We start from the raw sequence: 11,261 nt of genomic DNA on the forward strand, positions 1-11,261 counted from the left end.
GGGGGGGGGAGGAGATGGCACCGGGCCTTGGCGTCGGCGTCGGAAATCCCCGATACGCGAACCTCGCCAGTCGGGCTGTTACAAACAACCCGGTCCCCACCCCAGTTGAGCCAACGACTGCGCTGCGCTGTCAGATCAGATCAGTCGAGCCACAGGTGCCAGCAGCCCAAGGCGCACAGTGCAGTGCTGAGACATTTCGATTCGCTGCGAGCAGTCAGAGACTCTCTGAGAACGGCAGGACATCCCGGACCTCTCGTCCCTCCACGTTCCTCAGTTCTGACGTTTCACGTCCACGTATGTCTCCTCTGTTTACACCCGGTTTACACAGCTGATCGTGCGTTACCCGACTGGCTGACCTCTGACAATGGCGCCGCTGCCGTCACATTGTTCCTCGTGCTGACCTCGTCCATGTCTTTGCAGATCATGGAGATGCTTCCGGATGAAGTGTTGCTGATGGTGCTGGAGGAGCTGGGGGATGCAAGAGACATCCTGGCCTGCCGCCTCGTGTGCAAGAGGCTGGCCGCCCTGGCCCTGCACCCGGCCGTGTGGCGGGACTTTTATTTTGGGTCCACCGACCCTCGCTGCGTGTGCCCTGTGATGCGCCTGGTGCCCTGCATCGACAGCATAGACGCCCAGCTCCCCGAAAAGGGGTGCCGCCAGTGGGCCTACGCCACGACCAGGTGCGCCGCGAAAAGCTTGCGGCTTCGTGTGGACGGAGCCGGGCAGGCCGTGTACGCTGCAGCGATCATCAGCAGGCACGAAGCGCTCGGGCGGCTCATTGATGTTGACATTGAAATCAGAGCGACGGTGGTGACAGATGTCACTGTGCTGTTGGGTACGTTGGCGTCGACAATTAACTTAAAGAAGCTCTTCGTTTATCTGAACCCCGAAGCCGAAGGGACAAGCACGACCGCTCCCATCCTGGGCGGCCTCGTGGTCACGCCGTCACTAAGGGAATTCGATTGCAACCTTGTCCCGTTGACGGAGCGATTCGTGAAGTCCATCCTGTCCCAGCACGCCGCCACCCTCGAGGAGGTGGACCTGGGGGGATCCGCGTCCAGCTTGACGTGCACTTCAGCTGCCCCCCTGCTGGCCGCCGTGACGAACCTCACCAAGCTGACATGCTGCTGTTTGCCCGGGATGGAGGCCCTGACGGCCTGCAAGTCACTTGAGGTCCTGGAGATCACCGTCCACGCCGAGAGTCTCAACCAGCCGGCCGTCGCGGGGGTGGCCAAGCTCCTCCGGCGCGCCGAACAGCTGCGCGAAGTGAGCCTGGAGTACGCGCCCGCGGTGCGTAGCCTCGCCGACTTCGGCGCGGAACTCGTCTCTGCTCTGGCCTCGTCCGGAAGGTCCCGCGTGGAGACTCTGCGCATCAATAACTATCGCCATGATACTGACTATGTCGGAGATTGTCCCCTGCCTCAGCTGTTGGTCAGCGCGCTGCCGTCGCTGTCGGCGCTGCGATGTTTGAGTTTAGAGATCGACGGAGCGCAACGAGACGCGTTTCTGCTGGCCATCCGGCCCGACCTGGCGCCGGCGCTGCAGAGAGTTGAGGTGTGGGTGTTCGACGGCTGCGGTCACGCCTGGATCCACGGGGACACGGTCAAGGCTGTTCTGTCGGTGAATCCCTCTCTCCATCTAATTTTAGATGTATTGGAACGGGTCTGTAAAGACGACGAGCGTTGCCAAGCATGCGAACTAGACTGCCACGCCGAACTGAGGGTCGATCGTGCCGGTCGTACTTGGTCCTTCCCTTCCGTTTACTCTCATGATCCTTTGGACGAGTGTCCGGAGGACCACATTGGCGACTCGTCCGAACTCTGGATCCATCTGCCTTTCTGAAATGTCATGTACAGTTTTGTTGTTGTAATAGTTATACTGTGAAATAAGAGGTCAATTTCTTCCATACAATCTCTTTCCTCGCCGTACCCAGAAACACTTGTATTCCGCATACCTTACACGTTCGGCTCACGACATTTTATCGCCGGACTGATGTTATTTATTTCTAGGGGGATGGGGGTGGGGCGTATCGTAGAGAGCCCCGGTAGAGAGGACATACGCACGCGCACACTTCACTTGCTCCGTCGGTCGTGTGAGTATGTGTGTGTATGAGCACGAGAAAGAGGGGGGGGGGTGCATTACTTTTCCATGGACTGCCGCTGGATGGCGCTGCTGTCGTGCCACTCGCGTACTCGTCTTCTGCCAGTCTCGTCTCCTCCATCTGTAGCATCTGTCGCTAACCGGGCCCGTCCACTTTTGATCTAGGCAAAGTCAATGTGTCTTAAACAGACGCCATACCGTGGCCGGCGGCTTGCAATAGTTGCACTTCCTCGCACTTTCTGCGCTGCCGTGGTGTTGCATTCGGCCACGTCACACGCGTTCGCAGCCCATCGCCAGAGCGCGGCGGCTGAGGTTAGGGCGACTACTTTACACCGTGGATAAAAGTCATCACGGGTCAACAACTTCAGAAGACTCCGTCACTGTGGAACAAAGGTAGGCCAGTCGATTGTACAAAACAAGTAGTGTTGACACCAACTGCCAAGCTGACCCTTGTCATATTTTGCTCACTGGCTGAGGTATCGTACCATGTAGCATTTGCTTCCTCGGAAAAGATGACCTCATTACTTTTCTCTATGTGGCCTCTCATTTTGGATTGTTAAGACTTTCCCTCTTTGTCACCTCAGTCAGATGTTGTCATTGACAAGGCAATCAAATTTGTCGTCCACTGAGTCTAACTAAACTTTATCATGTAGCTGGTGTATGATCTCAAATGTTTTATTCAGCTACTATGAATCTTTTTAATTGTTTCCCAACCCCAACACAGTAACTACTTCTTACTTTTCCTTTAAGAAATGTATGCTTTCAAATCATTTTATATTATTGTTCATTTACATGCCAATCCAGTGCTATATTTTTCAGGGTGATGAATGCGCGGATAAATGCGATATGACCACACATAAATCCCCCTCGCTTCCTTTAGTAACAAGTACAAGTTTCTTTTTAATAAGCAATTTTCGGGTAATTACTTTATTTTTTGTGTCTAGTTGCACTAGCAACAACCTTTATTGACACATAAAAGGGAAAAAATAATACTTTTAAAGGTTGTGCATGTATTCTGAGGGCAATGCTAATGTCATAGATTCAGTTCGAAAGAAACACTTCTATCTGCAATGGGGTCATATAGAAAGCATACGTCCGTCACTCGCCGTTCGGGAACTGCGAAGTTCAGCCGTGTCAAGCTGTCGTAGCGCCTGGTGGTAGGCAACATATTGCTTGCAGTGCATGCGTGTACTGCGGGGTGGCCTACCACGAGTCTCGCAGGCGCTGACCTCTCGTCATTACGGAATGAATCTTGAGAAAATCTGACGTACTTTCTGGACGATCCCCAATGCAAGTGCTCAAAACGTTACCCCATGCACTTATCTCTCGCGCGCTGACTGTAGTGCCTCTTTTTTGTGTGTGTCCTTATGGCAGAGCATGGACCAGCTCCCGGACAACGTTCTGGTCCTGGTGTTGCAGCACGTGGAAGTGCGGGACCTGTTCACCTGCCGCCTCGTGTGCAAGCGGCTCGGGCGCCTTGCCATGCTGCCGGACGTGTGGCGACACCAAAACCTGCACCGAGGATCTGCTGCCTACAGTCCCGCATTGGTTTCTTTGGTGCTGCGTCTGGCGCCACGCCTCAGGTTGTTGTATGTAAGGCTCTCCGCAGAGAAGCGTTACCAGTGGGCGTATGCCTCGACCAGATGTGCCGTTGCGAAATTGCGGTTAAAAGTTGGAGGGAAAGGAGCTACGGGAGCCTCGGACGCCGCAGCGATGATCTGCAGGCAGGAGATGCTCGGTCGGCTCGAAAGCATTCACATTGGGATTCATATACCGAGGGCAATCGAAGTCCCCACCCTGTGGGGCACGCTGGCGTCGACATCTCGCTTGAAATCCCTTAGAGTCATCGTGCAGAACCTGGCCCTGGCGGACTGGACGCCGCCAATCACAGCCGCACCCGTTCTGAGCACTCCCGTGCTCACATCGTCGCTGGGGGCCTTCCGATCCGACCTTTTGCCGGGGTTGACGCCCTACGCGAGCAAGATCCTTGCTGGGCACGCCCCCACCCTCGAAAGAGTCGTCTTGAAGGGCGGCGCCCACAGCATGACCTCGACCACCACGGCGTCCCTGCTGGCCGCCATGCCGAACCTCAAGGTACTAGAGTGCTGCAACCTCCCCGGACTGAGTGCCGTGGCAGCTTGCGAGTTGCTCGAGGTTTTGCACCTCACGATAAGGACCGAGATTGAAAACAGACCTCATGCCGCGGAGGCCGCAAAGCTGCTCCTGCGCTCGAAGCACCTGCGCGATGTCCGTCTCGAGTACGCGCCTGCCATCAGCAGTACCGCGGACGTGGGCGCGGACATCGTCCTGGCCCTCGCGTCGTCGGGGTCCCCCTTGGAGAAGCTCGCCATCACGAACAAGGGCTGCGGCGGCGGCCACTTCCCCCAGATGTACCCGCTCATGAGCGCGCTGCCCAGGCTGGGGGCCCTGCGGCGCCTGCAGGTGGACGCGCAGGCCGACTTCCTGCTGCTGGCCATCACCCCCACCACGGCGCCTGCCCTGGAGCAAGTCGACGTCTCCCTCTCCGACGGGGTCTGCGCCCACGCCTGGTGCCACGGGGACGCGGTGAAGACCGCCGTGCCGGCCAACCCGTCGCTGCACATCAGGTTCAAGGCCTCGACGGTCGTTTACTGTGGCGAGAACTCCTGCGCGGAAGCCTGTTCCGTGGGCTGCCACACCGTGCTGAGGGACCGTATAGCAGTCAACGGTGAAACCTGCTTCTTGTTGTTCTCTCATGACACTGCGACCAAGTGTTCACTGGACCACACTACTGACGGCCAGTTGCCATTCGCAATGTTCGAGAAAGAAGCCGCTCCCCGCTCTATGCCGACACCGTGACGTGAAGACCGTCCTGTCTGTCAATCGCCTAACTCCATGTAAATCTAGATCCCATGAAAATAGTATGTTATGATGTTGGTGACGACGATGATGGTAGGCTCTGCTAGGCATGTCAATTGGACTTCTAGGGTGAACTGACTGTGAGGGGGATTGGTTTCGGTTGCTTGGCGTTTTTCTGACGACCCTTGAAACGAATGTTCTGAGGACGACGAGCTCTGGATCCATTTGCCTCTACTAAAATGTGTACTAAACGATGATGTATCTGTTTTTCCGTTTGCAGCTTAATTGTTTTGTTTTCTTTTGGCAAGTTCTGGTTCTTGTATTAATTTTCTCCGATGTCGTTTAAGGAATTAAAGGCCGACTGCCTTCCTCAGAAACACTTGCATTCTCATTACTCCTCCACACCACCAGCCAGGACACGATGTCCCGTAGACAGCGCACGTCTCCGTTTCTCTGCCGGTCGTGTCTCAGACACACACACGGGAAGCAGATATTTTTCGCGAGCGGTCGCTGTTGGCGAGCTTGTCGAACCGGATACTACGCAACGAGAACTGGTCGTTAAGCAGCCTCTTATGCGCAGTGCGACCCCTGTGTTCCTCCCCTTTGGAAGGGCGCGCGGCGTTTGCCCCCCCCCCTCCCCCCCTCTCCTTGTCCGGTCGGTCTTTCCGAGCCTGCCGAGCCCGAGCCGAGGAGCCGAGTCACTGCACTTTGTCAGGTCAGGTCAGTCGAGCGAGAGGTGCCAGCCGAGGCTTGCGACTTGGACGAGCTTGCGAGTACGTACAGTTACAGTGCAGTGCTTGCGCTGTAGGACCTGTCGGCTCCGTGTTCCTCGGCTCTGACGTCCGCGCCTCTCAGCTCTGCTCATCGCCGATCTACGAAGGTGGGCGAGTGTCGACTGTGCAGAATACATAGCAGTGTCGTAGAAAATACGTGGGTGCATGCGGGCTTGCGTACCTTTCTCCCCGGCCGTCGGTGCGGTGCCATGCCCAGTGAGAAATGCAATATCGAATCGACGCTGAAACGATGTCGACGTCGATTCTATAATGCACTACTGCTCACTTGGATGGGACCTGCGCGTGTGCAAGCCCGCACGCACCGACGACGTCTACTCTATTTATACCCGGTTCCTGCAGCTGATCGTGTGTTGCCCGCGGTTGCCTGACTGCTGACCACTGACTAGAGCGCCGCTGCCGTCACAGTGTTGCCTTCACTGACCCCGAGCGTGTCTTTTGCAGAGCATGGAGACGCTACCTGATGACGTGTTGCTGATGGTGCTCGATGAGCTGGAGGACGACGCGGACGTCTTGGCCTGCCGCCTCGTGTGCAGGAGGCTGGCCGCCGTGACCCTGCTCCCGGCTGTGTGGCGAGATCGTGTCATCTGTTACTCCGAACCTCGTTGCGTGTGTCCGGTGCTGCGACTGGCGCCGTGCCTCTACAAGTTGAATGTCAACCTCCCCGCTGCGGGGTGTCGCCAATCGGCCTACGCCTCGACCAGGTGCGCCGCGTCCAGGTTGTGGATTAATGTGGATGGAACCGCACACACTTCGCACGCAGCAGCCATCATCTGCCGGCAGGAAGCACTGGGGCGTCTTAGGCGCGTTTTCATTCAAATCGACACGAAGACGGCGCCCGATGTCCCCATGCTGCTTGGCACGCTGGCGTCGACCCCTCGCCTAGAGAAGCTTCGCGTGGTGTGTGTCGGAGAGGAGAACGACCCACTGCCAACCACGCCCGCCGCCGTTCTGGGCAGCGCCGTGGTGACGTCGTCTCTGAGGAAGTTCCGGTGCAACCTCTTTCCGTTGACGGAGCCGTTTGTGAGGTTCATCCTGTCCGAGCACGCCGCCACCCTCGAGGAGGTTGACCTGCGGAACTCCTCGCCTAGCTTGACCTTCACCTCGACTGCGCCCCTGCTGGCCGCCGTCACGAACCTCACCAAGCTGACATGCTGCTGTCTGCCCGGGATGGAGGCCCTGACGGCCTGCAAGTCACTCGGCGTCCTGGACCTCACCGTCCACACCGACAGCCTCTACCGGCCGGCCGTCGCGGGGGTGGCCAAGCTCCTCCGGCGCGCCGAACAGCTGCGCGAAGTGAAGCTGGAGTACGAGCCCGCGGTGCGTAGCCTCGCCGACGTCGGCGCTGAACTCGTCTCTGCTCTGGCCTCGTCCGGAAGGTCCCGCGTGGAGACTCTGCGCATCAGTAACTACACTCTTGATCTCGTAGAAAACTTCCCCCTGCTTCAGCCGGTGGTTAGCGCGCTGCCGTCGCTGTCCGCGCTGCGGCGTCTGAAGTTAGATGAGAATGAAAGTAAACCAGACGCGCTTCTGCTGGCCATCAACCCTGACGTAGCACCGTCCTTGCAGAGAGTTGAGGTGTGGTTGGGTAAGGGGATATGCGCTCACGCTTGGATCCACGGGGACACGGTCAAAACTGTTCTGTCGGTGAATCCCTCTCTCCATCTCATTTTAGATCCCATGAAAGTGGCCTGCAATGATGACGAGCGTTGCCAGGCATGTGAGCTGGACTGCCACGACGAAATGAAGAACGAACGTTATTGGTTCATCCCTTGCGTTTTTTCCCACGACCCTCTGGCCGAATGTCCCGAGGACCACCTTCCAGACTCGTGCGAGCGCTGGATCTATTTGCCTCTCTGATACATTTAATGTTTGTATGTTCGTTAAATTTTTCATTTGCGTCACTCTCTGGTTGTTGCCGCAAGTTTCTGTTTGGTAATGATAATAAAGTTGTAAATTACATTTTTTAATTTTTCCTCACAATTTATTTTCTTGTCTCTCCCAGAGAAACATTTGCACCGTGTCCATACATCCCATAGTTTACGACATTCCTCGCTTGAGAGCTTTTATTTCGATGGGGGGGGGGGCGAGTATATCTTCGAAACATTACACCTGCTCGCACGCACATAACCTTCCCTCTTGCCTTGGCTGTCTTTCTCTGTGTGTGAGGGAGAGAGAGAGAGAGAGAGACAGATGGGGGATGCAATGCTTTTCCGGCTATTCCCTGGGCAGCCGATGGATGGCGCTGCGGTTGTGCCCCCCTCCCTCCCCCCCCCCCTCTTCGCCACCGTCTGATCGTCTGATCACAGACCAGCCTGATGCCTGATTGGTGCTGTGCTGTGCAAAGTTGAAGGCTCTGTCGTCTTAAGAATCGATAAGGAAACAAACAACCACAGCGGCCGGCTGGAGCGCAGTTATCTGTCGGACCGGCTGATCCTCGCTCATCTTTATTCCTGCACTGTTGGTGTTGCATTTAGCCACCGTCAACCGTTCGCAGCCTACCACTGTGGTTTAGGTTAGGGTGACCTCTTTACCTCTATCTACACCTTTCGGAAAGGTCATCACGGGTCGTCAACTTCAGGATTCTCCGTCACTGTGGAAGAAAGGTAGGCCCGTTGACTATGCAGAGGACCTGCAGTAAAACAATTTGAGTTGACACCAACTGCCAAACTGACCCTAGTTTCTTTCGTTCACTGAATGAGACATTCCGTATCACATTTACTTATTTCCAAAAAGATGGCCATTTATTTCTTATGTGGCCTTGCATTTGGGGAATTGATGGCTTCCTAATTTTGTTGCCTCACCCTCATGAGGGTAAATGTAGCCATATATGGTTGATTACGGAATCTCACCAAACTTTCATTGAGTCTCGTACTTGATCTCATTAGTTATTAACCAGCCTACCATTATTTCCTAATTTGACAATACCACCTAATTTTCCCTTGAAAGAAGTACTATGTCATGAAATCTTTATCTAATCACATTAGTGTTCATTTCCATGCTGAACAAGCGCTACATTTTTATGGACGGTACTTTGAGTTTGACAATATGTACAATCTTATGGTTGCCACAATTCTAGGAGGTGTCGACGGACAGCGTAAATGGCCTGATTGTACAGAGTTAATTGCCAATCGACGAGTTAGTTTACTGCGGTGGCACAAAAACAGTGGCCTCAGAGCGCCTCATTCCACCCTCCAAGGCGTTTCTCACCGCAGTTCCTCCCTTTTCTGTTGTCGCAGAGCAGCTATGATGGACGCGCTGTCAGACAACGTCCTGGTGATGGTGTTGCAGCTCGTGGACATGCAGGACCTCTTGACCTGCCGCCTCGTGAGCAAGCGGCTGGGGGCGCTGGCCGTGCTCCCGGGCGTGTGGAGGTCTGTAAAGTTAGTGCCGCCCGTCCGGCCGTCCGTCCGGCCGTGAGCCGTTTCGTTAAAAAGTGTTTGTTAGACATCTAAATCGGGTATTTTATGACGTATGAACTCAAGCACTATCGATTTGGTTAAATTAAAATGTTTGTACGACGTTTGGTTCTCGAGAAACAAGCCTTTTTCTGAATGCACATCCACGGCGGCCTCGGCTAACCTCACTTTCTTCATGCATTCAAACGCTTGTTTCTCGAGAACAAAAGGTCGTACAGACATTTTAATTTAACCAAATCGATAGTGTATGACCTGACACGTCATAATATACCCGATTTAGATGTCTAACCAACACTTTTTAACGAAACGGCTCACGGCCGGACGGACGGCCGGACGGGCGGCACTAACTTTACAGACCTAGCACCGAGTCCTGGTGCCCGGCGACCGCCTGGTGTGTCCGGTGCTGCGCCTCGCGCCCTGCCTCGCCACGATGTACGTGCTGCTCCCGCAGGTGAAGAGGTGCCACATGGCCTACGCCGCCACCAGGTGCGCCGTGAGGGAGCTCAAGCTCATCGTGGGGCCGGTCACCGGCTGCGTTCACGCCGCCGCGGTCGTCTGCAGGCAGGAGGCGCTCGGCCGGCTCGAGTGCGTCGACGTCATTTTCGGCACGGACGAGAACGTCTCCGAGCTGCTGGCGACGATAGCCTCAACGCCTGGCCTGCAAAGGGTTGAGCTGGCGACGCACCCTCTCCTGGAGTTTATCCTGCGGGCCACAACCGACGCGGTCCTGCACAGCACCGCAGTGACGCCGTCCTTGAAGCGCTTCGATTGCGTGCTGGTCCCGGATTCGGAGCCCTACGTCAACTTCATCCTGGCCAGGCACGCCGCCACCCTCGAGAGTGTCGAGCTCGGACCCTGTCCGCTCAGCATGACCCTGACCGCCACGGCGCCCCTGCTGGCCACCATGCCGAACCTCAGGGAGCTGGGGTGCTGCTGTCTCCCTGGACTGGAGGAGGCCGTGGTGGCAGCCTCCACGTCGCTCCGGGTCTTGAACCTCTACATAAGAACCGAAAGAGAGCACCTGCCAGATTCCGCCAGGGCTAAGAAGCTCCTCACCCTCGCCAAGCACCTGCGCGACGTGAGTCTGGAGTACACGCCCGCGATCACCCGCCCATCGGACGTCGGCGCAAACCTCGTCCTTGCCCTGGCCGCATCGGGAGCCCCCGTGGAGAAGCTGTCCATCACGAATGACCACGTCGATGACGGTGAGGAGATGATGCTTGAGGAGCACTTCCCCCAGATGGCCTTGCTGCTCTGCGTTTTGCCCAGGCTGAAGACCCTGCGGCACCTGCAGGTAGGCGCCGGGGGGGAGTACGTGCTGATGGGCATCACCCCCACGACGGCACCCGCCTTGCAGCAGGTCGACGTGCACCTGTCCGAGGGGGTGTGCGCGCACGCCTGGCTGCACGAGGACATGGTGAGGACCGTCATGTCGGAGAACCCCGCGCTGCACTTGAAGGTGGTGAAGCCCTCGACAGTCTACTGTGGTCACGAGTCCTGCGAGGAGGCGTGCGTTTTGGACTGCCACAAGATTCTGTGCGACCGTACTCAACCAGAGGGTGAAACGCACCTGGGCTTTTTCTCTCATGACTCCGCGGACAGGTGCTCACTGCACGCCACTGACAGCCTGTGGATTCAAATTCCTTGAATATTCTGCTGTAGTGTATAATTTGTCGAACTGCCTGCAACTGTGTTATTAATATTTTTATTTTGAAAAGTTTGCTATTTCCTTTATTGACAATAAGATGTCTTGAAAACGATTGATGCTTTACTAATGTGGATTATAAATGTTCGTTTTGTATGTTTTCTTTGTGACTTAATGACCAGCTTTATAGATTAAAGTTTTGAATAATTCCTCATGGTTTTCTCAGTCTCATCTGCTTACAATCATTGTCATTCACTAATATGCACGTTAAACGTTTGGTGGTCACGCCCTTTATGGCCCATACTACCTTGAAACGTGCAGGAATAAAACTGAATGAGCAGGGGCAGTTTGTATGATGTTGTGGCTAGCTCTAGTTCCACCGCTCTAGCTGATGAAGGGTAAGGTGCCCTAATGTGGCCACTGTCCATTGATGGCCACTTTTCTCGATTTCCAGCCAATCTGGTCACT

General features: G+C 55.5%; 2 protein-coding genes across 4 annotated transcripts in view; both read left to right on the forward strand.

Annotated features, from left to right (window-relative positions):
* LOC113215177 (uncharacterized) overlaps nt 1–1,885 on the forward strand; it is an 8,359-nt gene extending 6,474 nt beyond the window's left edge. The window contains exon 2 of the mRNA XM_052273922.1: nt 421–1,885. Coding sequence (XP_052129882.1) covers nt 424–1,842 — 1,419 coding nt within the window. The 5' untranslated portion in view covers nt 421–423 and the 3' untranslated portion in view covers nt 1,843–1,885. The remainder of the gene's footprint in view (nt 1–420) is intronic.
* A 319-nt stretch (nt 1,886–2,204) lies between these two features.
* Nucleotides 2,205–7,699, forward strand: LOC113215176 (uncharacterized). 3 transcript variants are annotated; one of them, XM_026434780.2, is made up of 3 exons: nt 2,205–2,493; nt 6,174–7,317; nt 7,405–7,699. In XM_026434780.2, the coding sequence occupies exons 2-3, from the start codon at nt 6,177–6,179 to the stop codon at nt 7,587–7,589; spliced, it is 1,326 nt and encodes a 441-aa protein (XP_026290565.1). In that variant the 5' UTR covers nt 2,205–2,493; nt 6,174–6,176; the 3' UTR covers nt 7,590–7,699. The 3 variants fall into 3 exon arrangements, with proteins under 3 accessions (XP_026290565.1, XP_026290563.1, XP_026290562.1); XM_026434778.2 differs by having other exon boundaries at nt 6,174–7,699; XM_026434777.2 differs by lacking the exons at nt 6,174–7,317; nt 7,405–7,699 and adding an exon at nt 3,475–5,482.
* The last annotated feature ends 3,562 nt before the right edge of the window (nt 7,700–11,261 follow it).

The sequence above is a fragment of the Frankliniella occidentalis genome, unplaced genomic scaffold, assembly GCF_000697945.3.
Source record: "Frankliniella occidentalis isolate FOCC.00 unplaced genomic scaffold, Focc_3.1 Scaffold314, whole genome shotgun sequence".
Lineage (NCBI taxonomy): Eukaryota > Metazoa > Arthropoda > Insecta > Thysanoptera > Thripidae > Frankliniella > Frankliniella occidentalis.